Source organism: Prorops nasuta, unplaced genomic scaffold (assembly GCF_024137725.1).
Source record: "Prorops nasuta isolate Cenicafe-Biocafe unplaced genomic scaffold, Cenicafe_Pnas_1.2 PNAS00008, whole genome shotgun sequence".
Taxonomy (NCBI): Eukaryota; Metazoa; Arthropoda; class Insecta; order Hymenoptera; family Bethylidae; genus Prorops; species Prorops nasuta.
In genome coordinates this window covers 8,625,242-8,650,495 of record NW_027116805.1, presented here as the reverse complement: position 1 = coordinate 8,650,495, position 25,254 = coordinate 8,625,242, and the positions used below count along the sequence as shown (strand labels likewise).

General features: G+C 39.5%; 1 protein-coding gene across 3 annotated transcripts; it reads left to right on the top strand.

Annotated features, from left to right (window-relative positions):
* The first annotated feature begins 3,410 nt into the window (after positions 1-3,410).
* On the top strand, positions 3,411-25,181 carry Gprk2 (G protein-coupled receptor kinase 2). Of its 3 annotated transcripts, XR_010822999.1 has the most exons (9): positions 3,411-3,597; positions 9,354-9,449; positions 13,587-13,944; positions 14,829-15,254; positions 15,447-15,927; positions 16,110-16,247; positions 17,125-17,253; positions 17,411-21,934; positions 22,600-25,179. XR_010822999.1 is itself a non-coding variant. In XM_066730967.1 (8 exons), the coding sequence occupies exons 1-8, from the start codon at positions 3,546-3,548 to the stop codon at positions 17,504-17,506; spliced, it is 1,776 nt and encodes a 591-aa protein (XP_066587064.1). In that variant the 5' UTR covers positions 3,411-3,545; the 3' UTR covers positions 17,507-25,181. The 3 variants fall into 3 exon arrangements, 2 of the variants coding, with proteins under 2 accessions (XP_066587064.1, XP_066587066.1); XM_066730967.1 differs by having other exon boundaries at positions 17,411-25,181; XM_066730969.1 differs by lacking the exon at positions 9,354-9,449 and having other exon boundaries at positions 17,411-25,181.
* The last annotated feature ends 73 nt before the right edge of the window (positions 25,182-25,254 follow it).

Sequence of the window (25,254 nt, the reverse complement as noted above, 5' to 3'; positions counted from 1 at the left end):
CGAGTGTATACGAGCGCTTATTTAAATAAAAAGTCCAATCTCTTGTCTCGTTTCAATGTTGTTTTTTGTTCGTGCACTATATAGCCGAGTTGTAAAGTGCTCGCTCGCTCTCTCTCTCTCTCTACGCGCATCGCTCAATGTTTAAAGTAAATTATGGATCTTTAAGGGAATTAATGTCCGGAGGGTCGAGAGGCAAAAAGAGTGTGCGTGTGTGTAGGCGCAATTATTGCATTATTTTGACGAGCTATACATCTAGATGTAGTATAGAAAAAGCGTTTGGAGTATAGTAAAGTAGTGCGCGCTTCGTGCAAGATACACGCAGAGACACTACTAGAATGTCAACTATGCGAAATATGCATGCATCGTTATATGCGCTAGCTCCTGCACCGATTACGCGCGTCTAATCATCAGGGACGAATAAATTATACGTTCTCGGTCGCCGCTCGCCACTCGCCCCGTCGCGCGGTCACCAGTTACAAAGTACACGAAATTTTATCGCGAGCGAGCAAACGCCGAGTAAACACCCGCCATGCAAATTTCATTCAAGAGAATGAATGAATTTTTATAGGTAATCGCGACAAAAAGTTCTCCATCAAAGATGCATCCTTTATTTAGATTTCCGCGCATTTCTATATGCAAACACGGAACCCTTCCAGCCCTCTCTACCCCGATAACGCGTCAAATGCTATATATCGCAAATATATCGCACGAGAAATTCGAAATTCAATTGCTCGATGCTTATATATATATATATTCGATCAATTATCATGGTGCGCGCAATAGGCCGCGCGTCGCGCCCTAAAGAATATTATTAAATTCCAATTGCGCGCGTACCTCCAACGCACAATCCTATTATTTACTTGATATTACGAGAAGAAACTTTATAGTTTCGATCGATTAAACCTGAATAAATTATTTCCCATCATGGGGGATTATTGGAAAGAAGTAATTTTTTTCTCCATCTATATCGCTGCATGCATTTGTCGATGATTTGAAAAAGGTAATACCAATGGAAAAGAGCTTTTCGCGGATAGAATATATAGTTTGATTTATATTTCGTTGAAATAATGGGAGACTGGAGGACGTATACGGTTTAGATGATTACGGACATATCCTACTTGGAGCGAGTGCACGTACATACTCGACTCGATCGAAATAATATAGGCTAACGGGCTATATACCGGGGCGGAGAGAGCGCGAGAGGGTTAGAGCCTGACCGGGCGTGACGCGGCGCGACGCGACGCGACGCGACGCTACGCGGCGAGGCACCGACACAGTCACGCCGATCAGAGAAATGCTAAATAACGCTGCAATCCGCTCAGAGCGTACGCCTTTACGTCCTTTCATCCATCGTGTCTCTGAAATTCTATCGCCGCAAGTGTGATATGCACTCTCTGAAAAATATTCTTAGCTTTCCGACCTATCGCACCTTAACCGCAGCTTTTAATCTTTGAGCCTTCTCAAATATACCCTATAGATACATATGTAGCTATACGCATTAATTAAATAAATATTTTCACGCATTTTATTCATCGGCTCTTTGCCGCAATTTAAATTAAACTTCATATAGAGAAGAGAAGATTGTACGGGGGATTATTCGAAAGCTGGCTAAAATGCCTGAGAGATTGATGAATCGAAAACATGATTGCACGTACGGTAGGAGAGAGCGAGAGAGAGAGGAAAAGGAGACGGAGAATCCAGTGCGAACGCGTCAAGTTTTTAACGACGACAGAGAGTTGACAAGAGCTCGTATTATTCGTTATCTTTATAACCCCGTTACATCTGCTTTTCGTTTTCTAGATGCGAACGCGACAACGCGAGGTGTAAAATTTAGTGCGATAAGTTGGCGCGCTTTGTTTGCTCTCGGTGGTACATACGGCAGCTAGAGTTGTCGCGTGAAAAATTGCAGGCTCCGTCTCGGGGTCGTCAGCGAGTTTGGGGGGTGGGGGGGGGGGGGGACGCCAGGAGCCTCCTTGCTGCATCGCGAGCGTCCAAGGCGTCCGAGCTCTCTCTGCTCCATCGATATAGTATAGTCGGTCTCTTTCAAATATTCCCGGCAATACGTACTTATTGCTTTGCAGAGTCGACGCAACTCTCACTCGTATACCCTCCACCCACCATGACCAATGTCGAACTTGTTTTGTTGCAGCTGTACGAGAGAGAGAGAGAGAGAGAGAGAGAGAGAGAGAGAGAGGCGAGCAGACCCCCGGCCTATATAGCTATAGCGTTGCCGGGAGCAAATGCCAAGAACGATATAAAGCCAGTGGGGGACTGTGCGAATGCCGAGGAGGAAGAAGAAGGATGGACCTGGACCAATGCTAATCTTTCCCTGCAGCCTGGAATTTTCATTGGACAAATCGAGCCGGTGCCAAGGCCACGGCGACGCTCGATCGTCTCTCAGCCTCGCACTCGCGTTAAACGCACTCACGCACCACTCGCCACCCTCGATGTCCACCATCGTACCCTAGACAATTGGCAATCGAGCGCGCGCGCCCAGGGGTTTTTTCCGCAGAGAGTCCATGCGACTCGAGGGATTACTTGCGCAACATTCTGCGCGCGTCCTGAAGAGACAGCTGCTCGATCGCTCGCGCCGACCATGTGCAATCTCTCGGCATTCGACGCCATTCGCTCGCTTTGAGAGTCATCACCGCCGGCAACTTTGGAGCGAAGGCGCGCGCTGCATCTCTATACAGGATCCTCCGCGCCTAAGCGGAGCAGTCAGAGTCTAATACCTCCGCAAAGAGAGTCCTCCGAGGAATAACTGTGTGCGTGTGTCGGGAGCACGAGGACGGTATTTCTTGCCGATGATCCTATTTTGCCATTGGTATCTTGGACATCCGTAGGATCGGCTGGTCCCTGGAACCAGCTTCAACCTTGAACGCGCGCGCGCGGATCTCGGATTTATCGGCACGCGAGAGAAAATTGTCCAGTCGACCGCGCGTCCAAGCAACTATTCTTTACACGGGGACATGCGTCGCGTTCCACCAGTTCTTTCTGTCCATCGATCATCGTCTCAGCGGCATTGAACTGTGGCGCGCTCGTCCCGAAAATCCGGCCAAAAATCAAAGAGCCAAGACTGATCGCGAAAGTGCGGAGAAGAGGGAATTGAACGAGTACGTAGGATATCCCATCACAGGTGGAGCAGGCCGAAGAGACTTTCACACCGTGTGCGTGTGTTGATTCTGCTGCCAGAGAGGTACGTGCGCGCGCGCGCGCGCGCGTCCTCCTCCTCCTCCTCCTCTTCTTCTTCTCTTTGCTGCTACGCGCCTTAGGGCCGCAGATGGGAAGAGGGCTGCGAGAACTCGGCAGGGTGGTCAAGCCCAGAAAACACCAAAGGTCGGCCGAGAATAAAAACTGCGCAATCTTTCCCTCGATCGCTTCGAAGAGGAAGGTTCGTCCACTGCTCTCGTCGCTGCTTCCACCTCCAACGCCGCCACCGCCGCCGCCGCCGCCACCACCGCCACCGCCACCGCCACCGCCGCCACCTCCACCTCCGCCAACTCGCCTTCTGATTCGGCTACGAAAACTCGATCAAGCTGGAATTGATGGAGTTGGAGAACATCGTAGCCAATACTGTTTACATAAAAGCCAGAGAAGGTACGTTCTTCACCTACCGCACACACTTCCTCTCTCTCCATCGAATATCCTCTATATACCTCTTGTCTATCCGTGTCTGTACTCTCGTACTCCATTAGCATTTCCTCGACTAATCTGGTTAACAGGGATTATGTTGCTTTTATGCTCTGTACCTTCTTTCATCTTTATTTTGGTAGAGACAAATTGTTGTTTATCGCCGTGTATATGAAAGAGCTCGATCAAACGTCTCTTTCTCTTTTATTGCTCCCTATCATTTAATTGTTAATGCCAAACAAATGGTTGGATATTTTTTTGTTTCGTCGTATATATAGCGTGCTCGCACGTTCCTGAGAAATTTTTGCAATTTTTTCTACTAATAATCCCATATTATCCTCCTCTGGTTAATCAGATTCCGATAAAAACGTGGCTACTCGGGATTTTGCCGTAAGAATTTATGGTAATTTCTGAGATGGGGCCATGCACGAGAGACTCGGCAAAAGATTTTTCAATAAAGGACGAGGCTGTAGAGAGAGAGAGAGGCTCTCGTCAGAGATGGTTGCACGGAGAGTCGCACAATGATGAAATTGCTGCTATCCCTTTAGCTCCCTGTCGTCGGCTGTAGTCGGACGTCGTCGCCGCGACCCTGTCTCGCGCGCCGACTTTATTATCGTGTCGTTAAGCGGATCGAAAGCGATTGATGGGTTACATTGTTCCCCTTATAACCATTAGCAGCAAATTCTTGTCCTTTATTGTTTTTCGAGTAACAACGATGCACGTCTGACCGATCAACTTGAATAGGAATTTTGCTATGGAGAGATATAACCAAGGCCATTTCTTCTTCCTCTCTCTCTCGTGAAATTCAATGGAACCTCGTAGGTTGCTGCTTGAATATAATACAGCTTGGTAATTTAACATAAGAATAATCATCTAATCGATCGATGCAGCCAATCGTATCACTCGATAAAACGTGCACAACATGGAGTCTATTGTCTGAAATAACCAGCTGCTGTTTGAATTTCGAAGATATGCCGTATATGTATACACCTAATTATGCTTGGGTCTATGCAAATGTTTGGATTTTCTCGGTGCGACACACACACACACACACACACACACACGCTCTCTCCAACTTGTCTTATCGCGATGCCTGATTACTTTTTCGAGGAACTTGTTAGTAATTTTAACAGCTAATTTTAGTCACATGTTACCTCTCTGTCCTAGTTTTTATTTTCAACTTTTCCATCTAGCGATAAGATCGTAATGCTTCCAGCAGGAAGGGGGGAGGGGGCTTGCATGCAGACGCGCTTCCCCCCTCTCTCCTCTCCCATACTACCCCCTCTCACACTATTATTATGAAATAACTTTGGGCGCTTTCGCGGAATCCTTTAGGCTTATATTATTTATGGTGCCTTCGTGGGATCTTTTATGCAAAAACTTGTGCAAAGTGTCCAAAAGCTTGAGCCTTCCATTTGCGTGAGAAAAAAGAAGCTTCGTGCTTTTTTCACGTGAAAATTTGCAGGAAGAAACGTGTGCATTTTGCGAATTGCACAATGGGGGGAAATTTTTCTGCCTCTTCGTAGAATCCGTTAGGCTCGAAGAGAGGCCAAACATGCAGGGAAAGACGAGAGGCGAATGCGGTAAACTCTAAAGGAATAAAAGCAAGGGGGTCCGTTTCCTCGCTTATTCCTAAATATATATATATATATATATATAGGATAGATTCCTCGTCGCTTGTTTCGCCCGCACCACGACAAAAGTTTACTAAAAACAACATCGTTTCGCTTGTTTACCTTATATAAAAACTTTTCATGTCTCTCTTCCGAAGAAAACTTGGATTTTGCATGAGAATTTTTCATCAAACTTTCAGTGGTTTTCGCAAAAATTCTACTAGAAAAGTTTGGATTATAAAATTGAAATGAAATAAATGTTCTCTCAATGCGCGTGCGTGCTTTTGGGGCTCTCCGGATAGAGTATAGTACACATAAACTGTTCCTAGTGGGGAAACTTTTAAAAACGATGCTATATTGTACACGGCAAAGGTAAAATTTGAAATATTTGGATTTTATTAGTTTTTCAAGGGGGAAAATTCTGCTTTTTATTGCGCGCGCGGTCCATGAAAATTATTGTAAAAGAAAATAAAATAGGGAGAAAGGAAGCGAGCGTCCAAGGGCAGATCCGATTCCTCCGAAGAAAACTTTGTTGATTCGAGGGAATGAATAAATTTGGACATTTCACAACGACAGATTAGAGTTTGTGTGTGTGTGTTAAAAAAGAGCGCAAAGGCTCGATACGATGGTTGTGCATAGGCTCGCACGCACGCACGCACGCACGTCACAACGATCCTCCACTACTCATAGATGCTGCCTGCTCGATCCGCACAATGTTGCGAATCATTCAATTGCATGCAGGGAGTAGTTATTTCTAAAGGGTTAATTGTATCTCGCGGTTAATCCCCCTTAAATTTGTCATTTCTGCGTGCACGATAATTTCAATGTAAGCGCTACATTGCAGAGCTTGCAAGTACGTATTAACACATGGGCCCGTATAAAAGAATAGTTGAGGAAAAGAGTGGAGCCGTGGGCGCTGCAGTACTTTACACGCGATGCGGGCCCTCGCCTCTCTATGGCCGTATAAGTACGTTACAAAAGTCGACTCTCGATCGAGTCGAAAGCTACATGCTTATAGTTTGATTTTTGAAATATTGATTTGAGCAGAGACGCGATGTAGGAGCCGAGAGTTATGGTTCTTCGTGGGAATGAAATGGCTGGTATTTGGCCATAGGAAAGAAACGCATCGATCGTAACATTTCATTCCTCCCTTGCCGCGCGCGCACCGCGGCCTGCCAGCTTTCCGCGCATAGCAGTGAAGCAAGCGAGGCTCGGACGCCTTATGCCACACAGCCAGCATATATCTATAGCTATGTGTACAGTATACAACTACACCACCCCCTTACCTCGCGCATTCTCCACTTTCACGAAAAAGCTTCATTTCCCGCAGATGCATAAACTTGCCCGCGTGACCTTCCTTTACCCCTCCTCTCCTCAACCCCCTCCAAATATATATTTCTTCCTCTTTCTTTCGAGCGGAGTAACAAGAAACGTCCGATATGCCGCACGAGAGACAAGATTTTTCTACTCGCACGACTTTGCTAGGCGCGAGTATACGTACCACTAAGGTACACATATACATGTACATATACTACGCACCACCTATACTTTTACCTAACAAACCAAATTATGCAGTGACCGCGTTTGCTCGCGACTCTCGAGAGAACTCGTCTCTTCGTCAAACGCTCAATATTCATTTTCCAAACAATACAATTCTTACCCCTTTTGTCGATTTAGAAGAGGGAAGAGAGATATTTCAATAAGTATATATCCTTCCTTTTTCGCGTTAACTCTATTGATTTATAGTGGAAAATGTGCCTTGTGTCGCGGGCAGACGACAGGCCCTCGCGACATCTACCCTCTAATATTAATATATTATGTAGCTATTTTTATTACAAACTTGTGAAATTCTCACACACACACACATGTAAACTTTGTTGCGTAGATGAGATCGATGAATGGAATGTAAAAAGATGCAAGTTGGATGAAAATAAGATGACAGAGAATTATTGGCCCCATCTCCCCTCCCTCCCCCCCCCCCCCCCCACCCGTACCTTTTCAACTATAGCTGCGCTACAGCCCACAACACCGTCCGTTATATTCCCTTTCATTTCCATATTTTCTTCTCTCGATGCTTCAAACTTTCTCCCATGTCATTTACTTTTGTCTTTCCACACTCTCTCAACTTTTACCCCTCCTATCCTTCCTATTCTCTCCTTTTTTCTTGCTCCAGCGCGCGTGCGTTTCGATACTTTCTTCTCCATTCCAGCTCTTCAACATCTTCGAGGTACATACATGCATGCACGTTCCGTCCAATATAATAGAAAGTATTGCCCCTTTTACTTGTAATTCTCATCCCCCTCCCCCCTCCTCTTCCACTACATATATATATATATATATATATATATATACGCACGCCTGCTTGGAAAGATGATTCGACGTAACAACTCGATTCACCTTTCTTCCGTAAGAATTGCCACATGCCCACCACCCCTAACCCAACCACTCTTATCATCCCGCCACGATGACACGTATTATAATAATGGGATGGGGACGGATTCCTTGTAAAGTGGATTGAATTTCATGAACAAGCCCTATAAAGGGCTTTTTGCAGCTTTCTTATTTTCCAGTATCCAGAGAGACACCTTTGTCTCCTCTCTTTTCTACACTCCAGCTTTTTCCCCAAGTTTTCTCCAATTTCACCCAAGTCTTCTCGATCATTGTTTAAGACTTGGAACAACCCATTAGAGACAGTAATTTTATTCCTTCCATTTGTTAGACCCCAGCCAGTAGCAGCACTCTTTTATCGAGACCTGTAAAATTCAAAGTGGACTTAACCCTCCGTGTAAATAAACATTGGAAATAGTAATTTAAGGAGAATTTAATGTGTCAAGAGTGTATTATAAAATTTCTAGAGGAAACTGTATAGGATAAAACTGGTGAATTTTCTTTATATTTTATCCGAGGAGTTCCCCCCCCCCCTCCCTCAACCCTGCACCAAGCACCGCGCGTGGCCGCGTTCCTCAGTCCCTCCTCCCCATTTTTAATCGCGATGCCTTAAATTCCGCTTCGGTCGCTTTCTTCTTCGATACCCCCTGGACCATAAATTTCAACAAAATTTACAATCATGATACACACCTTGCATCAGCGTTAATTCACGGTTCTTCTACGACGCGGACGATGGAGGGAGGAAGGAAGGGAGGGGGGGGGGGGGGGGAGGGTGATGTACGCGGCACAGGAGACAGCGATGATAAATCATATCGGATTTTATCCAAAATTCGGAGAGCTGTCGAGACGATAAGAGGCCTAGCTCGGATGGCATATGCAGAGTGAGAAAAAGAGAGGGGGGAGGGGGCAAGATATCGGCGGCAAAGCCATGGACTTTTGCGGACGACACGAACTAGCGACAAAGATTTTCAACGCTATTCTCTATATATATATATATATACCTGTGCTTTATTAGCAGTGGAAACACACACAGACCCCGTGGGTAAAACATATTATATGCATGCTAATTGATGCATCGCGATTTTAGCAATATATTACTATTATTTCGACTATCGATCGGCCCTACGCATTTTTTTTATCACCAATTGCTTCTCTCAATAGATCGAATAAAATCTCCATTCTTCTCCGTTTTTTTCTACATTTATTCCTGCTCAATTATTATATATACATTTTTCTTGTTTCCAAGTACAATAATAGTGGTAGACGTTTGCTCGTATATCAAGGTTTTTCTCTTTATTAGCCGGAGACATCTCTCTTTATAAAATGTCAATTCTTCTATCCCATAAAATGGCGTTAAAACGCGAAACGCGACTCGAGCATTATTGCTACAATGGCAAATGTTTACTCTGAGAATTATCGATTTTTACAGTGCAGGCAATTAGGAATTCCGAGGAAAGATAATATTATTCGACTGAGACAAACACTTGGTTTCCACTTTTTGAATATTTATGCTCCTCGCCGCGATAAAATCCCATTAAATTTGACATTTTTTTAAGCAACCATTATTCTTATATTGTGTAAAATCGTGCTTCTCTTTCGTTCTCTTTTAACAAATAATTCAAGAGAATGAAAGAAGAGAAGGAATGTGCGAGAAAGGGCACGATTGATGATTTGCTTGAAAGGAAGGATAAATTAAATGCAGTTTCTTCTATTTTCTTAAAGGCGGTGGTGACAGCAATAAAGGGAAGAGTAAGAAATGGCGGAAGATACTTCAGTTTCCGCATATTTCGCGCTGCATCGGACTAAAAGATCAATTAGGTGAGTATAGTCCATTTCTTTTTTTTTTTTTTATTCAAAACTTTAATCATTTCTCCATAGTGCGCCCCCCCCCCCCCCCCCAGCGGGCCCCACTCGTCTCTGATAATCTCATCATGTAACTTTAGCATTTCCATCGTGCAGCTAAATTAGACGTTCGAATACTGGCTCAATTGCTTATTTCTATACATTGGAATAAATATATTACCAATTGATAGCTGTGCCTTTTTTAAATCAATTCATAAAAATCGATAATGATCAATTTATACGATGATAAATATTAAAAGTTGGGATAAAAGATAAGCGTGTGTGTCTTATTTTCTTTCTGTCTATTCATCAGTATTTTTTCCGGATGTTTTGATCGTCGCTTTAAAAAGCGAGAGAGAATAAATCGTGCAATGAAAAGGAACAATAAATTTGCATAAATATCTCGCCTATGTTACCTATTCGGTTCTCTCTCTCTCAACAGCTTCGTTGCAGGCCATTAGAATAATTGTTGGTTACGGATAGTCGAGTCGGTCGTGACAATAACAAAAGCTGGATATAGGAAGAGTATATGTGAGAGAGATGCACGAATCGATGAATCAGTATTGAAAGGCCCTAAGTGGCATAACAAGGTAATCTATCACACTCGCTCGCACCATCCGCAACCTTTCATTCTTCCATCCTCCCCCTGTCCTTTAGCCTATACATATATATATACGCACAACTCATTCATTCATCATCCATGTATATATATATATATATATATATATATATATATACATATATACGTGTGAAGATACGTATTTATGTGGCAAATTAAAATTTCAACCAACCTCCCCCCACCCATTCGCAACTCAATCATTTTTCTTTCGAGATTCATCTTCACAATTTTCCATTGTTCAATAGAATGACTGTGAAAATTTCGCAAATGCAGGAATATTGCTGAAAGATATTTTTGTCACATTATAATATTATTTTATACTTGAGAGCTAATTAAAAAGTCGCGTGGAAAAAGTGTATACAAGTTTTTCAATATAATATTAAACTCCGTCCTGTGCTTATACCTATATACTCTGCACAATTGTTTGATATTTAGCATCAGGTACTATGAAATATAAAAAATATCTTAGGTAAAATTGTGCGATGGTACAATTTTATAGCTAGTAGAGAGAGGGAGGGGAAGCGACATTAACGTAAAAGAGAAAGAAAAAGAGAAAAATTGTTGGCAGAGCTTTTGTTGGCTGCATCTTCCGTAGCCATTGAAACGATAAATTATATCTTGTTTCCGTCACTCTTATCCTCTAACGTCCATCACTCGCATATGGCTCGCTAGAATAAGCAGATTACAATTTTTGCAAGATTTAATGTTATACATTGCGTGGATTTCACGTTGAAGCTTTACATTTGAATTAAAATTACACTAAGGAAGTACCAATCGGATTGAAGAATATTCTTCGGCACACGTATAGTCACACACAAGAGTTGCATCTTTTTATCCAGCTGGCAAGCTAAACAAATTCAAGAAACTAAAAGAAAAAGTCTGGAGGATAAAAGCCCTTTTCCTCTGCCTGTATGGTACAATCCTTTTTGCATGGACCGTTCTTTTAAAGGTAAACACTGTAATCGAGTTTCCTTATCGGAAGCATTTTTTACCAACAATATTTCTATATGAAAATTCCCTTGAAAAATTGGGCAAATGATCGACCTTTCCATACAACGAGCAATTTTAGTGCGAGATCGTAAAGATTTTAATTCAACTGTAATAAAACAAATACCAAAATAGATCAATTATAAATATGAAGAAAGAAGGTAGCAATGAGATTTTCATGAGCGAAAAAAATCAACCATGAATTATCTTAAATCATCTTTTACCTATTATATATATATATATATATATAAATATTAGGGTGGTCGTTAAAAAAAAAATTTTTTTGACTGATCCCCAAAAACAACTAGTATTTGATGAGAAACTACAGTGGTTGAAACCTGTGGCCTGATAAATGATGGAAACACGTGCCTCATAGCGATCAAATACAATTTTCGAAGAATTTTACAGTTTTTTGCAGATAACTCATTAAATATTCGATTCTATGAAAAGATGCATATAACCTTTTCTCTGAAGAATTAAATTCTACATAATAAAGGTTCTATACATTTTTCTTCTAGAATGCATACTAATCGAGATATTGCTGAAAAATCGATCCTCTTTTTCGTTTATGCACATTATATTGACATATGTTTATATGAATAATTATTTTTAGTTTACCGTACAATTAACATATTTTATTAAATTAAGAGAAATAAAATGTGTAACTACAGCGAAATAAGAATAACTACTCATATGAGCATATGTCAATATAATGTGTATAAACGAAAAAGAAGATCGATTTTTCAGGAATATCGCGATTAGTATGCATTCTAGAAGAAAAATGTATAGAACCTTTATTATGCAGAATTTAATTCTTCAGAGAAAAGTTTATATGCATCTTTTCATAGAATCGAATATTTAATGAGTTATCTGCGAAAAACTGTAAAATTCTTCGAAAATTATATTTCATCGCAATGAGGCACGTGTTTCCATTTGTCAGGCCACAGGTTTCAACCACTGTAGTTTCTCATCAAATACTAGTGTTTTTTAAGGATCCGCCAAAAATTATTTTTTTAATCACCACCCTAATATATATATATATATACGCCTAGCCAATCCTATCGTTGCATTCCACCCCTAAATTTTACCCTTAACATTTGCACGAAATAGAGAGAGCATAAGGCAATCATCTGACCGATGTAGATATATCATTTAAAATCTCGCTCCTCGTTTAGCAATATCTATAAAATATTATTATTTCTAGAATGAAAACTATCAAATTAATTAAAATGTGGAGTAAGAAGAGATGTATCGGATGTGCGTGGTATTTTGTTAGGAGATAAGTAAGAGTGAGAGAGCTGGATCAAGAGCAACAAGTGCAAGCGAAGGAAAATTTACAGGCGCGAGAGCAAAAATGTTGAAGAGGAAGAGGAACGGTGGGCTGGCAGTGTGTGTGCACGGCACTTGTTCCGCGGATAACAAAACACACATACATGCGCACAAGATACGTCTCTTCTCTCTCTCTCTCTCTCTCTCTCTCTCGTAGTCCTTTGTCCCCACCGACTACCACCCATGTTACTACTACTCCAAACCAAACCACTACTCTTCTCGGACTAAACACGCGATAAAGATTTCCCAGCATGAAATATATATATACGTAAACTAACGAAGAACCTACTCCAGAAGGAAATATGCTCCTTACAATGGCATATTGGCAAATGTTAAACTTAAACTTAAACTTATACACTCGACGAAGAAGGGCTCTTTCATGGCAAATTAGTGAAATACAAAACGTCCTACACACACTTTTCTTCAATAATCTTTTAATATAAATTATCAATTATAAATCGATACAATCTTTTTCTATAATATTTAATAACATGTTTGTCGGTCTTATCAATATAAAACCCCTATCAAATAAATGTGATAAACAATATATTTCTTGGATAAACGAAACAAATCAATTAGGATTAATAACGTTAAAATAATCGTCAAGAGGACATTTTTCTTAGGAAGAAAAATTCATGGGTCATCTTTCCAATTTGAATTATCATTAATAAATATAAATATCTGCAAGTTGTGTGTAGGACTGAGAAGAAAAGATAAGACAAAGTGACAAAATGCGCGCTTCACAGTTTTTCTCCATAGCTAAACTTGGCTGCAGAAGTCAATATAGAGATGTGTAAAGTGAATCGTGTACGATATAAAAAGGGAAAATGTATGAAGCAATGTAAGATGGAAATGAGTCGAAATACTTTTGTGACTAAAAATGCCGAGATATGTATATATTTATGTGGAAGTTAATATTAGTCTTATCGCAACTCGCGCGCAACAATGGATTTAATTACTTGGGATATGCGATCTGGTTTAATAATAAACTCGCTGCAATCTTATCAGATATTCATATGCATATAGGTACACATATATACATGTATTTATATATATATTTCGAAGAAATGAAATGTTTGTTTGTTTGTTTTTTTTTGTTTTTTTTTACAATTGTTTTATATACAAAGTCCTGGGGATTTACAAATTAATGGATGGGATTTGTGGTTTTTGTATTTCAGATATAAAGTACAGTTATGTGGTGGACCAGCAGCCAATCGGGAGGCTGCTTTTCCGGCAGTTTTGCCAGAACAAAAAACCAGCTTATCATCAGCACAATTTATTTTTGGACGCTATCGAAAAGTACGAAATCGAGATGGACGAAAATCGAGTGGAGCTTGCAAAGGATCTCTCGGAGCAGTACCTGAAGAGGGAGGGCTCTCAGGTCATTGACATTCTCAACGACTCTCTGATCGCTCAGTGCGAGGAGAGACTCTCTTCCGGTGGGAAGGAACTCTTTGTCGATATAGCACAGACCGTGAAGAACTTCCTGGCTGGCGAGCCTTTTTCTGCCTTCCTTACTAGCTTCTATTTCTATAGGTATGTCCACACACGCCCTCCTCCCCTCCTCTCCCTCATCCCACGAGACACACTTGCCACTGATCGAGTGCCATGCATCAAGCATCAATTGTACCTATATAAGCGCCAATCCAATTCAACTTTTACTTAGCGCGCGCGCGCGCGCGCGAATCCATCCCTCGTTTGCTTATCCAAACATTTCTCCTGCACCTTTAGCTATTCAGCCACTCTTAAGAAATTTCTTCAAATGAATTTTCACTCGAAACTTATCCGCTTGGCACGGAAACTTTCCCTTGTGCATGTCCGTACATGTCAATTGTGCGGGGGGATGAGTCAAAGGTTTAATTCTTGCAAGAAAAAACTTTTATTTATCGTGACACTATATTTTAAACTTGGAATCGCGTAAGATGAAAGCGGCACTTGTGGAAATTAAAATCATTGGCTACTAATAATGTACGAAGAGGAATGGGACAATATTTCACTGCCATGCAGTTGTTGCTTTACAAACGATTCCCCCTCCCCCGTGCCGACATTTCATTTTATTGTATATACAGTCGCGCGAAGCCTCGCCACTATTTAGTTTTAAATTCTATCATGAAAATTATCTCGAAAGAAAATATTGTTGAAAGGCTCTTCTTCTTCTTCTTCAACGTTGTAATCATGCACATGTTTGCAAAAAATTCAATAAGAGTGATCGAAAGAGAGAGAGAGAGAGAGAGAGAGAGAGAGAGAAATTGTTGAAACTATACATGTACCGTGTATTAAAGAAAAGGGTTTACATTTGTATACGAGTTTAAAGGATAATCAGATTTTGGCATATAGATTTTAATGTGTAAGCTAGTATATAATAGGACGAAGGATAAAGCTAACAAAGAATTTGTTTTGTGTGCCCTTGTGGTTGTTAGGTATCTACAGTGGAAATGGTTGGAGGGTCAGCCAGTGACTCAAAAGACTTTCAGAATGTATCGCGTGCTCGGCAAGGGTGGTTTCGGAGAAGTTTGCGCGTGCCAGGTGAGGGCAACTGGCAAGATGTACGCATGCAAAAAGCTGGAGAAGAAGCGAATAAAGAAACGGAAGGGCGAAGCCATGGTCCTCATCGAGAAGAACATTTTGCAGAAGATCAACTCGAAATTCGTCGTATCGTTGGCCTACGCCTATCAGACCAAGGATGCTTTGTGCCTGGTGTTAACTATAATGAACGGTGGAGATCTCAAGTTTCACATTTATAACATGGGTGGGGAGCCTGGATTCGATATAAATCGAGCGAGGTTCTACGCCGCTGAAGTTGTCTGCGGATTGGAGCACCTGCATCATCAGGGAATCGTCTACAGGTAATGGATAACTTGACACTTTTCGCATGTTCATGTAGGATATGGCGAAGCATACTTGAGAGAGAGAGAGAGAGAGAGAGAGGGGGGGGAAACTTGTCTCTTTCGTCTCTCTCTCTCTCTCTCTCTTTATATATATATATATATATACATGCAGTGTGTATTTATGCGTATTTATGTAAACATGCACACCAGGGACTGCAAGCCAGAGAATATACTACTGGACGATCATGGACACGTGAGAATCTCCGATCTAGGATTAGCCGTGGAGATAACGGAAGGTGATATGGTGAGGGGTCGAGTGGGTACAGTGGGATATATGGCACCGGAAGTGATAGACAACGAAAAGTACACCTTTTCCCCGGACTGGTTCAGTTTCGGTTGCCTCTTGTACGAGATGATCGAGGGTCAGGCACCGTTCCGTGCTAGAAAGGAGAAGGTGAAGAGGGAAGAGGTCGACAGGAGGGTAAAGGAAGATCAGGAGAGGTATTCCACGAAATTCACCGAGGAGGCCAAGAGTCTCTGTCAGCAGTTGCTGAAGAAGAGCCCGAAGAACCGACTGGGCTGCAAGTGTGGCAGGCACGGAGCCAAGGACGTTAAGCTTCATGGCTTCTTTCAGTGTCTCAACTGGAAGAGGGTCGAGGCCGGTATGTGGGAACCGCCATTTGTGCCGGATGTGAGTAGGTGTCACTCTAGTCCTCTCCTCCCCATTTTATACATTTTTATGGTGTATATATTTACCTATACTATTTACCCCTATTTCTTCTACATTGCATGCATCATTATTATTTACTTGACGAAAAATACCCCTAAACTAGCTACTCTACTAGACTAATGCCACCCTCGTCTCTTCTTCAGCCACACTCTGTCTACGCCAAGGATGTTCTGGATATCGAACAGTTCTCCACGGTCAAAGGTGTCAACTTGGACGCCACGGATGATACCTTTTACAGTAAATTCAACACTGGTAGCGTCTCCATTCCTTGGCAAAATGAGGTAAGAGGCTGGGAATCATCCCCCCCCCCCCACACACACACACACACACACACACAACCACCACGACGATCGTGTCGAAGGTGCGCGTGTGATGAATCGTACATACCCATGTGTGTATAGAGGTATTATTCCAAGGCATGGTCGTGCGTGTGTGGCATGCACATGCATGTATCACCCCGTCCGCCCTCTCTACCTTTCCAAACCATTTGACCCACGAGCAATAAAAATTCTTAACCTTCGATACTATAGCTGCTCCTGTTGGCTCTCCTCGCTCTGCCCCTGCTATAGGAAATTCATTAAAATTCATTTAAATGGACAACGCGCTGTAGGAAACGCGTTCACCTTTCACCCACATTATACACGGAATATAAACATTTCAAATCATCGTAATTATTGTATTCTTTCTTCCATCATCCTTTAAAAATTCCACGGATAGCACTTTTTATCTCCAAAGAAATTGTCTAGCGATCATATCGATCTCCAGCATGTAAGATCAATATGAATTGGAGCTGCGAAAATAAGTCTGGGTAGAGGGTTTAATAAGCAGCTTTAATATCAGTCAGTGCGGAGCGTGTCTGGAGGTCAGTCCAGTCACTTAAATTAGAAAATATGGGTGCATCGAGTGTTTTCCTACGTCATACCACTATATACATCTTCCATCAAAACATCTACTATTATTAAGACTCTAAAAAGCAAGGAAGAACATTTCTTCTCCTTCCAAATGTTGTACGAATAAAGGTTTTTTTTCTTGCTTCTTCTCTTCTTAAAGAATAACACGCTTCTCATTTGTCGATATTTCGGAATAATCTCATGAGATATATTACTACACCGCGGCCTTTCTTTCCTTATTCTTCTTAAGAAATTAATCTTTTTCCAGATGATAGAGACTGAGTGTTTTAAGGAACTGAACGTATTGGGTCCGAACAACACGCCAACACCAGACTTACTCATAAATAACCCACCAGCGAACAATCAGAATAGAGGCTGTTTTCCATTTCGGAGAAAAGTGAGTAGTGCACTGTATTTGATTGGTGCAATTGTGTGCCATTGAACCAGAGAGAATATCTTCCTTCTTCTTTAGCGTCCTCCCCCCAATTAGATCTCTCTCCCAAAGCTTGGTAGCAGCACATGTTCTAATAACCGTTTTCCAAAATATTTAATAGAAAAAACAGAATTCACGGACCTGCGAGATTCCATTGTCAGAGTGTCATTTGTTGGAGTTGTCGCAGAGCCAGAGTTCCGAGATGCCAGCCAGCTGATCCAGGATCAACATCGGCCCTTTCAACCAAGCATCGTCGTCGTCTATTCGACGTCACCGCCGGTTAATCATGATGAGATGCTGCCCAAAAAGATTCTAATCCAATGAATCGTTGCCAGAGGAAATCCAACCGCAGTTTTGTTCGATCGCTTCGATAACGTACGAATGTGTACACGAATTGCGAATATAAAATAAAATGGCGCCATCTTTCCATCACGCCGCGCGCGAGATGGAAAATAATCGACTCCATCCTCCTTGCCTCGCGCGCGTTGCAATTGACGAAAAGCCACAAAACTTGGCCAAGCTACCGGGCACACGCACACGCACGCACGCACGCACACACGGGCCGGGGGTCATTGAAATGTCTCTCGTCTCGCTCGATACCTGCTACTACTACCACCACAACTCCCCCCTTCCTCACCGTAAGACTCTACGGCTCGTACTCTACTCGTATGTACTACAAGCAATTTTATCCATATACATACATATATAGTGTCGATGCTAAACAATTACTTTTTTACGTGCGACTGAAGTAAGATGATAAATTTAGCGTTTAAACTTGGAATAAAGTCGAGTACACAAATTTCCATGCACAAAAATATATATGTACATAATGCATACAGGTAACACATTAATGTTTTATTGAATTTTATTAAAGATAAAAGGGAGAGGAGGAGGGGGGGGGGTGTGGAATTAATTTAAAGACTAGGAAGTTGATGCGTCGAGCGAAAGGGATAGGTGATTATAACGACTGTAGAAGGGCCAGTGTATTTTTCGACACTTTTTCCAACTACACAGACTGCTTATCTCCTATTGTATCAAGTTTTACGTCTGTGTACACCGTGTGTATCCATGTGTGAGAGAATGAGTTTGTAGAAATGTTCTCGGACACACGAGATAGGAGAAGAGATGAGAAACGATAGCACGTGGCATGCAACTACGAGGGGAGTCGATTCTGTGCAACGCCGTGGCCGTCTGTGGCCGCAGTACATACGCCAGGCTATGTTCTATTTCTCTGTGAATTCTCCATGCTCATCTGAGCCACTCTCCGACCTTTCGAATCTCCTCTACGATCTTCCATGTGCGAACGAGCGAGCGGGCACGCGTCTTGTACAAAGGACCGTTACACTCGAATCAAATAAAATGAATCATCAGGATCGAGCATAAAATGCTTTCGAGGAACAAATGAAATTTAGCTAAGGAAGAATAGAAATAAAACACTATCCCCACACGAACAAAAGAAATATATAGGAACAAATGCAACACTACTACCGTAGGAGAATAAATGAAAATCGAATGATACTGTGAAACATGAATGAGTAAGAAATATGGCGTAGATAATATGAATATGTAAATGAATATCGAGATGAGATACGATTGAAACCCAAGTAAATTATAAATGAGTTGCATCTGGAGGAGCAGCGTGCACATTGTAATGCTTAATATATGCATCCGTTTAGTTAATACTTCTTGACTAACGATGAAAATGAGGCTAAGGGAGCCCTATTGGTCTTGATCAACACTCGAAGAGTTTCGACAATTATTTCAGCTTTTTCGCCCAAACCAGATTTGTACTTATTTATTGTCCTTGACAAATATCCAAGGACTGTGAGAAAGGTTTAACCCTAGGGTAAACATGGATATGATTTTATTTCCATTATAAATTAGTATTCTATATTTTTATTGACCGTGAAATTTTAATCCTCTCTTTTCAGCTAGACAGCTTTTTTATAACTTAGGTATCTCTGAAAATAAAATGTATTCTCGTTTAGAAAAGTTTAAAAAAAAACATATATGTATATGTACATATATATACATATTATCTCCTGAAAATGTAAAATCTTTAGACAGAAAAACAATTGTTTTTTACAAGTGATATGTTTCATGCTGGTGGAGAGATATTTACTGGTGGACGGAGATGCTTTTCAAGGGGACGCGTTATCGTTTTACGGCAGGAAATTCGTTCGTTCGTTCGTTCTCGGGTAAAAAGTAGAGGGCGCAGTAATAAGAAATTTGAGAAAAACCAGTAGAGGCAATGGAGAGCCACTACTTTCATGTGGAACGCTTTGGCCACCATCCAATTTTCAAATATGTGCCAAGTATCTTTAAGTTTTGCTCAAACTTCTCTGAATTAGATTACAATTTGGCTGTCGACGGGCGATGCTATGCTCGGAACACAAGTAAAATTGCTCTTTTACACTATAAGGGAAAGTCCAGAGAAGCCTTGCATTAATCTGATAAGTTGACAGAATTCGAAGGAAAAGGCCAATGAATAAGATCAATAGACTTTATTTTATTACATTTATACAGGATATTCTATATTTTAACGAGTACCTGACTATTTTCTTCTATCAAGGTTTCTTTATAAAAGTCTTCGGATGTTTCTCTACCGAGATTCAGCAATGTTCAACTTTTGTCCGAATGTATAAATTTAAGGAAAATAATACGAGGACCGTCGCCGTCGTCTCACGTTTGACATATGTTATACACTTTTGTTCATTTATCCTAAGCGTTTTTTACATCCCGCGTAACTAGTCTGTACCGAGTATTTCTAAATGGGATGTAAAATATATAGAGGAAATTGATATTGAATAAGCAAGCAAGTAAGCGAGAGAGAGAGAGAGAGAGAGTGCATGTGGAAGAGAGCGCTAATGGCAGAAATATTTAAATGCGCCATTCTTCGAGTCAAACTCGATGCGCCGAAGAATGAATGAAAACGTAAGGAATATTCGCATTGTACAATAATCAAAATAATTTCTAGGATTAAAGATATATTTGTACAAAATTGTTGACGCGCGCGCACACACACACACACACACACAATTTGAAAGATATAACTTTGTTTTTGATTTAGCAAGTGCTCTTCTAGCGCCGATCATTTTTTCACAAGAAATTATTACTGCCTACTGTACGATCGCGCGTCATTACCAAGAGACAGCGTGCATGTGCACGTGCATATAGCTATGAATTTTTAAATATCAAACAGCCTCTGGAAGCAATTTAACTCGAGGCTAAAAGGCAAAGCGCAGGAGCCGATAATAAATTCTCGAGGAATTAAGAGAGTATTTAACAAAGTTTTCTTTACACGCCTACCTATACTTATACCGCGACAGAATTCAAAAATTTATTTTCTAAATCAATTTATTCTTTCAATTCGGGCTCTCCCGTGTAATTTATTATCGTCAAAAAAATTGTATTTTGCAATCAAGAGGAATTCATTGTATTTTGAATAGGCTGCCAATCTGTAAAATACTAGCGTGCCGATACATCTACAACCTCGAGCAATAGTGGCTAAGAGAAATAAAATTCATTACTTGACAGGACTATCGAATATAATTTAATTTCCAAGTCGGATAAATTGAATTTATATATTTGTCAATTTTTATAATAAAATTTTCGGTTTATCCTTGATAAGTGTAGAAATGGATGAAATTAGAGGTAGCCCGGCAAATTCTGATAATTTTATTTAGCAATAAGTTGAAAGTCTATAGGTTATATTGCCAGCTTGGGCGGAAAGAGCCGGCCGGCAGGCCCTACCCCCCATCCACGGATAGCCAATTCTAAACTCTACCGCTCTTTTAATCCTTTGTATGGATCGAAGCCCCTTATCTCTTCTCTGCTGAATACTGTATAACTCGGCACATATTTAAATAACGATTATATATAATTATATGTTTAAATAAGTGATAACGACCTATATAGTCATTTGAAAAATAGAGAAATAGAAAAAGAAAAGTACAATAGTGATGTGTAATTGACGAGAAGCGTCGTACGGTTTCTCTTCTCATTGGAGAGGCGATACGTAACATGCACTGTCATCAGTTATCGCTTTACATCGTCATTCGCATAAAGTTGACTGTATAGTAATTCCCATGGGGTCCGCGCGCTCATTTAAATGATATTTTCGAGGATCCCAACTGTAAATCTACTATTTATCGACCCGTCGCGTCCCTAGAGATATATATACAATTGAAAAATATCATTGAGAGACATTTCTCATATACACATACATGTATATGCGTATACCGGCCTCCATCTACATTTACCTTTATAAAACAAATGGCTTCTTCTCGAGTTTTTCATACATCTTGTTGTCGAAATTACTCCCATTTCCCCGTCAAGTTTTTATCACATGACGACAAAGCGCAAACTCCTCGCCACATGTTTAACTGTGATCGGTATAAAAGTCCTCCAAACGCGCACACATGCATTTTATATAGTATATATTTGTTGGTCGTATTCCAAGCAGCAGTAGAGCAGCAGCAGCAGCAGCAACAACACAGCAGCAACAGAGATGCATGCTCACGCGCTACGCGACGATATCTCATCTTTGCTATACGCATACCAATTTTCCTACATTCGCCGAGAGAGAGAGAGAGAGAGAGATACATATATATATATACATACCTCCACGCGCGCTATTTCAAAGGTAAATTTTTTTGCTTTTTTCCTTCCTTCCTCTCTCGCTCCACATACATAATCCATTATACACCTGTCCTTGGCTCCACTGTCATCTTCGACTACATGTATATCGATATATAGGCCAAAATTCTTCCACGAGAAATGCAACGCAAGATCGAATGTTCTTTAAATATCCCTGTCAATTATTATATATATATATATATTGTATAATAGCTCGTATATGCGTACAGTATATCTATTCCGCTTTTTAATCGAGGCATGCAAATTTTAATTTCCACTACTCACCCATCTCTTATCATTGAAATATACCGTATGTCACGTTTGACCATAATTTTCGCGTGCGTACACTTTTGCTTCTCTCTTGGACAATAATCCAAAGATGGACAATTTGAAGAGGAGGAGTCTCGTGATGGCATAATTCCAAAGGAAACATAATAACGCAAAGATTTATTAGCTGTGCTGTTCTATTCGATGTAATATTGGTTGGAAAAGAGGGAAATATTCTTAAGCATTAGTTATTGGGAATTAATTGGACAGGGGAAGAAGAGGGCATGGGGGGAGGGGGCGAGAGAGAGAGAGAGAGAAGAGAGAATGAAGGTATACTTAAGAACCATTCCATTTGATGCAAGTTTAACGCTTGTGACAGCCTTTTTCCTTTTCTTTTTTTTTCAGACGCCTTTTAAAACCAGCGTGCAATTTCGTCGTCATAAATTAAACTTATATTGCAAGCGGTTACACTGAAATTAAGAAACCATCGAGGAGCGACTTTCTTCTATAATAATCGTTGGCTAGGAAAGGAAACTACTATAATTAAGCGGTTGTGCGAGAAACTTTTTTGTAAATATTAATGATTATATGTTTCCTCCTAGAGATCAAGCGTATAAATAAAATTATAATGCCATGTAAAACAAATCTGTAGATTAGGAGTAGATTTGTGTTTTTAGAACGATTATCACAAATTCCTATAGAAGATTTACTCCTCCAACTTTTTAATTGTATATTTATGAAAATATTTCTTCCCTGATTATAACATCTCCGCTAATAGATAATTCAATCAACAAAATAAGACGAGAAATTACAAAAGATGTTTCTAATTTATAATAACAAAGCTCCTGTATTAGATCTTATACGTTTTTACTATCAATGCACACGATTCTTTCGATTGCTAAATATTTATTTATATGTATTTTTAATGAAAAACAAGCCAATGATAAAATTTAGCTATGAAAATTCACCATTGATTCATCAAGTCTTTTGTAATATTGTAAATATTTGCATTTGCTCCTTTTCTTAAATTGTTGATAAAATTTATTTCTGATAACTTTAGCGCAGCTTTGTAGGATCGTCATTTTTATTGGTATTCAGAGGGAGAGAGAGAGAGAGAGAGAGAAATAATAAATCATTTTTGCAATATGCAACCAACTTCTAAATCTTACACATATACATATACATATATAAATATATATATATATATATATGTATGAAAACAGTATTGATCGTAAGGCCAGTAACAACATTCTGAGACAGACAAAAATTTCTAAATAACCACTCCTCTGACTCGATTCATTACACACAGTTTAATATTAATATATATTCTTACACACATTTATACGAATTATAATATTTCATATTATAGAAAATTGTATTTCTTTTCTATTCTCACATAAATAACTCGAAAGAAAAATCTAAAAATTTCACCAAATATACAGAATTGATTTAATATTACTTAATTAATATGACATAATGAACAATTTTTTTACTAAATTAACATTAATTATAAGGTCTATACTTATGAAATATATATTTAAATATTCCCAATACTTATATAATTGTTAAAATATTTTTTTTTATAATTGAATTTCTTTCTAAGAAAATCCATGTAAAAAATAATTATTAATTGAGGTAATTATTAACATTGGTAAAAACTATAATAAAGACTTATCAAAATTCATTACATTATTTTTATAAGTATTAACCCATTTACAGAATAAAAACTATAATAAATATTTTATTATAATAATAGCGAAATAAAATTAAATTCTGATCTCTGTCACGATCCTCACAAAATTTCGTCATTAGATCGTTAACATATTATTATTTGCAAAGATGGCCTTTTACTTTTTATACAATGCCAGTGATAACGCACAAAAAAAAACAATCAAGTTGGATTACGTTCGATTTTCATGTATAAATATATATATTAGTAATATAAGCTAATGTTCGAGACAGTATGCTCTTTCCTTCCTGCATCACCAGTCCAAATTTGTACTCTATGAAATAAATATTACTTAGTTTCTCTCAATTTAAAAGTGAAGACTATCAGTGAATCTTTATCTAGAAAAAACAAAGATTTCTTAGCAACCATAAAAGAGTACGATAAAATATTTTTGTATTTATCAGTTATAGGAGTTTTAATAAATCTAAATAATTATTGAACGAATGATAGCTATAAGTGAAATTGCATGGTTATATATGTATTTTTTTTTTATTATTAGGACTTTAAGGTAATCTTTAATAAAAGTATGTTTAACGACAGAGATATTAATTTACAAAATGGAAGTAGAAAACCCAATTTTGATCCTAATACGTCGACAGAGCCAAATGGCATTGCAGATTTTTTCTTGTACAACCACTGTGGTCAGTTATATTAATATTATACGTGTTGCATAAAAAAATAATTTGCTGCATCGCGGCATTGTGCTAATTAATTCAGCTCTGATTAATAATTGATTTGATACAGCAATAATATATGTTGCATACGTAGAAACGATTTCTTACATATTTAAAATATTCCTGCAGCATTGCTATCAATAAGTCTTCATAAAACGGTGCGTCATGATTTCACGGAGCTATAAAGATTTTTACATTGCTGCTAAAAGTACGCGCTTTATGTTGAAAAGCTCGCAGCTTTATTAAAATAAATCTAAAATAAACATGAAAATTAACGTAGCTTATTTGAGATACTTAATGGTTTCGTTCAATAGAGTAGTATAGCAACGCTTTATATGCGACCATCGCATCGGCTGCTGGCGTCAATATTTTTTTAATGAATAATATACATATAGCTTGGATGCACATTGCACACACACACACAAGTTGCAATCGAAATTGTAACTTTTGCCACAGTGAAAATAAATACTAGCCTAACATTTGGATTGTACTAATTTTTTTTACTAATATTATTTATGCTATAGATGAGATTTATGTACTAGCTGTGCCTTTTTTATAGGCGGAGCTGGTTTTTTGTGAGATACACTAAATAGCTTGTGTGCACAAGTTGCAACCAATAAATATTTTCGGTAGATATTACCTTTGATCAAACTTTAC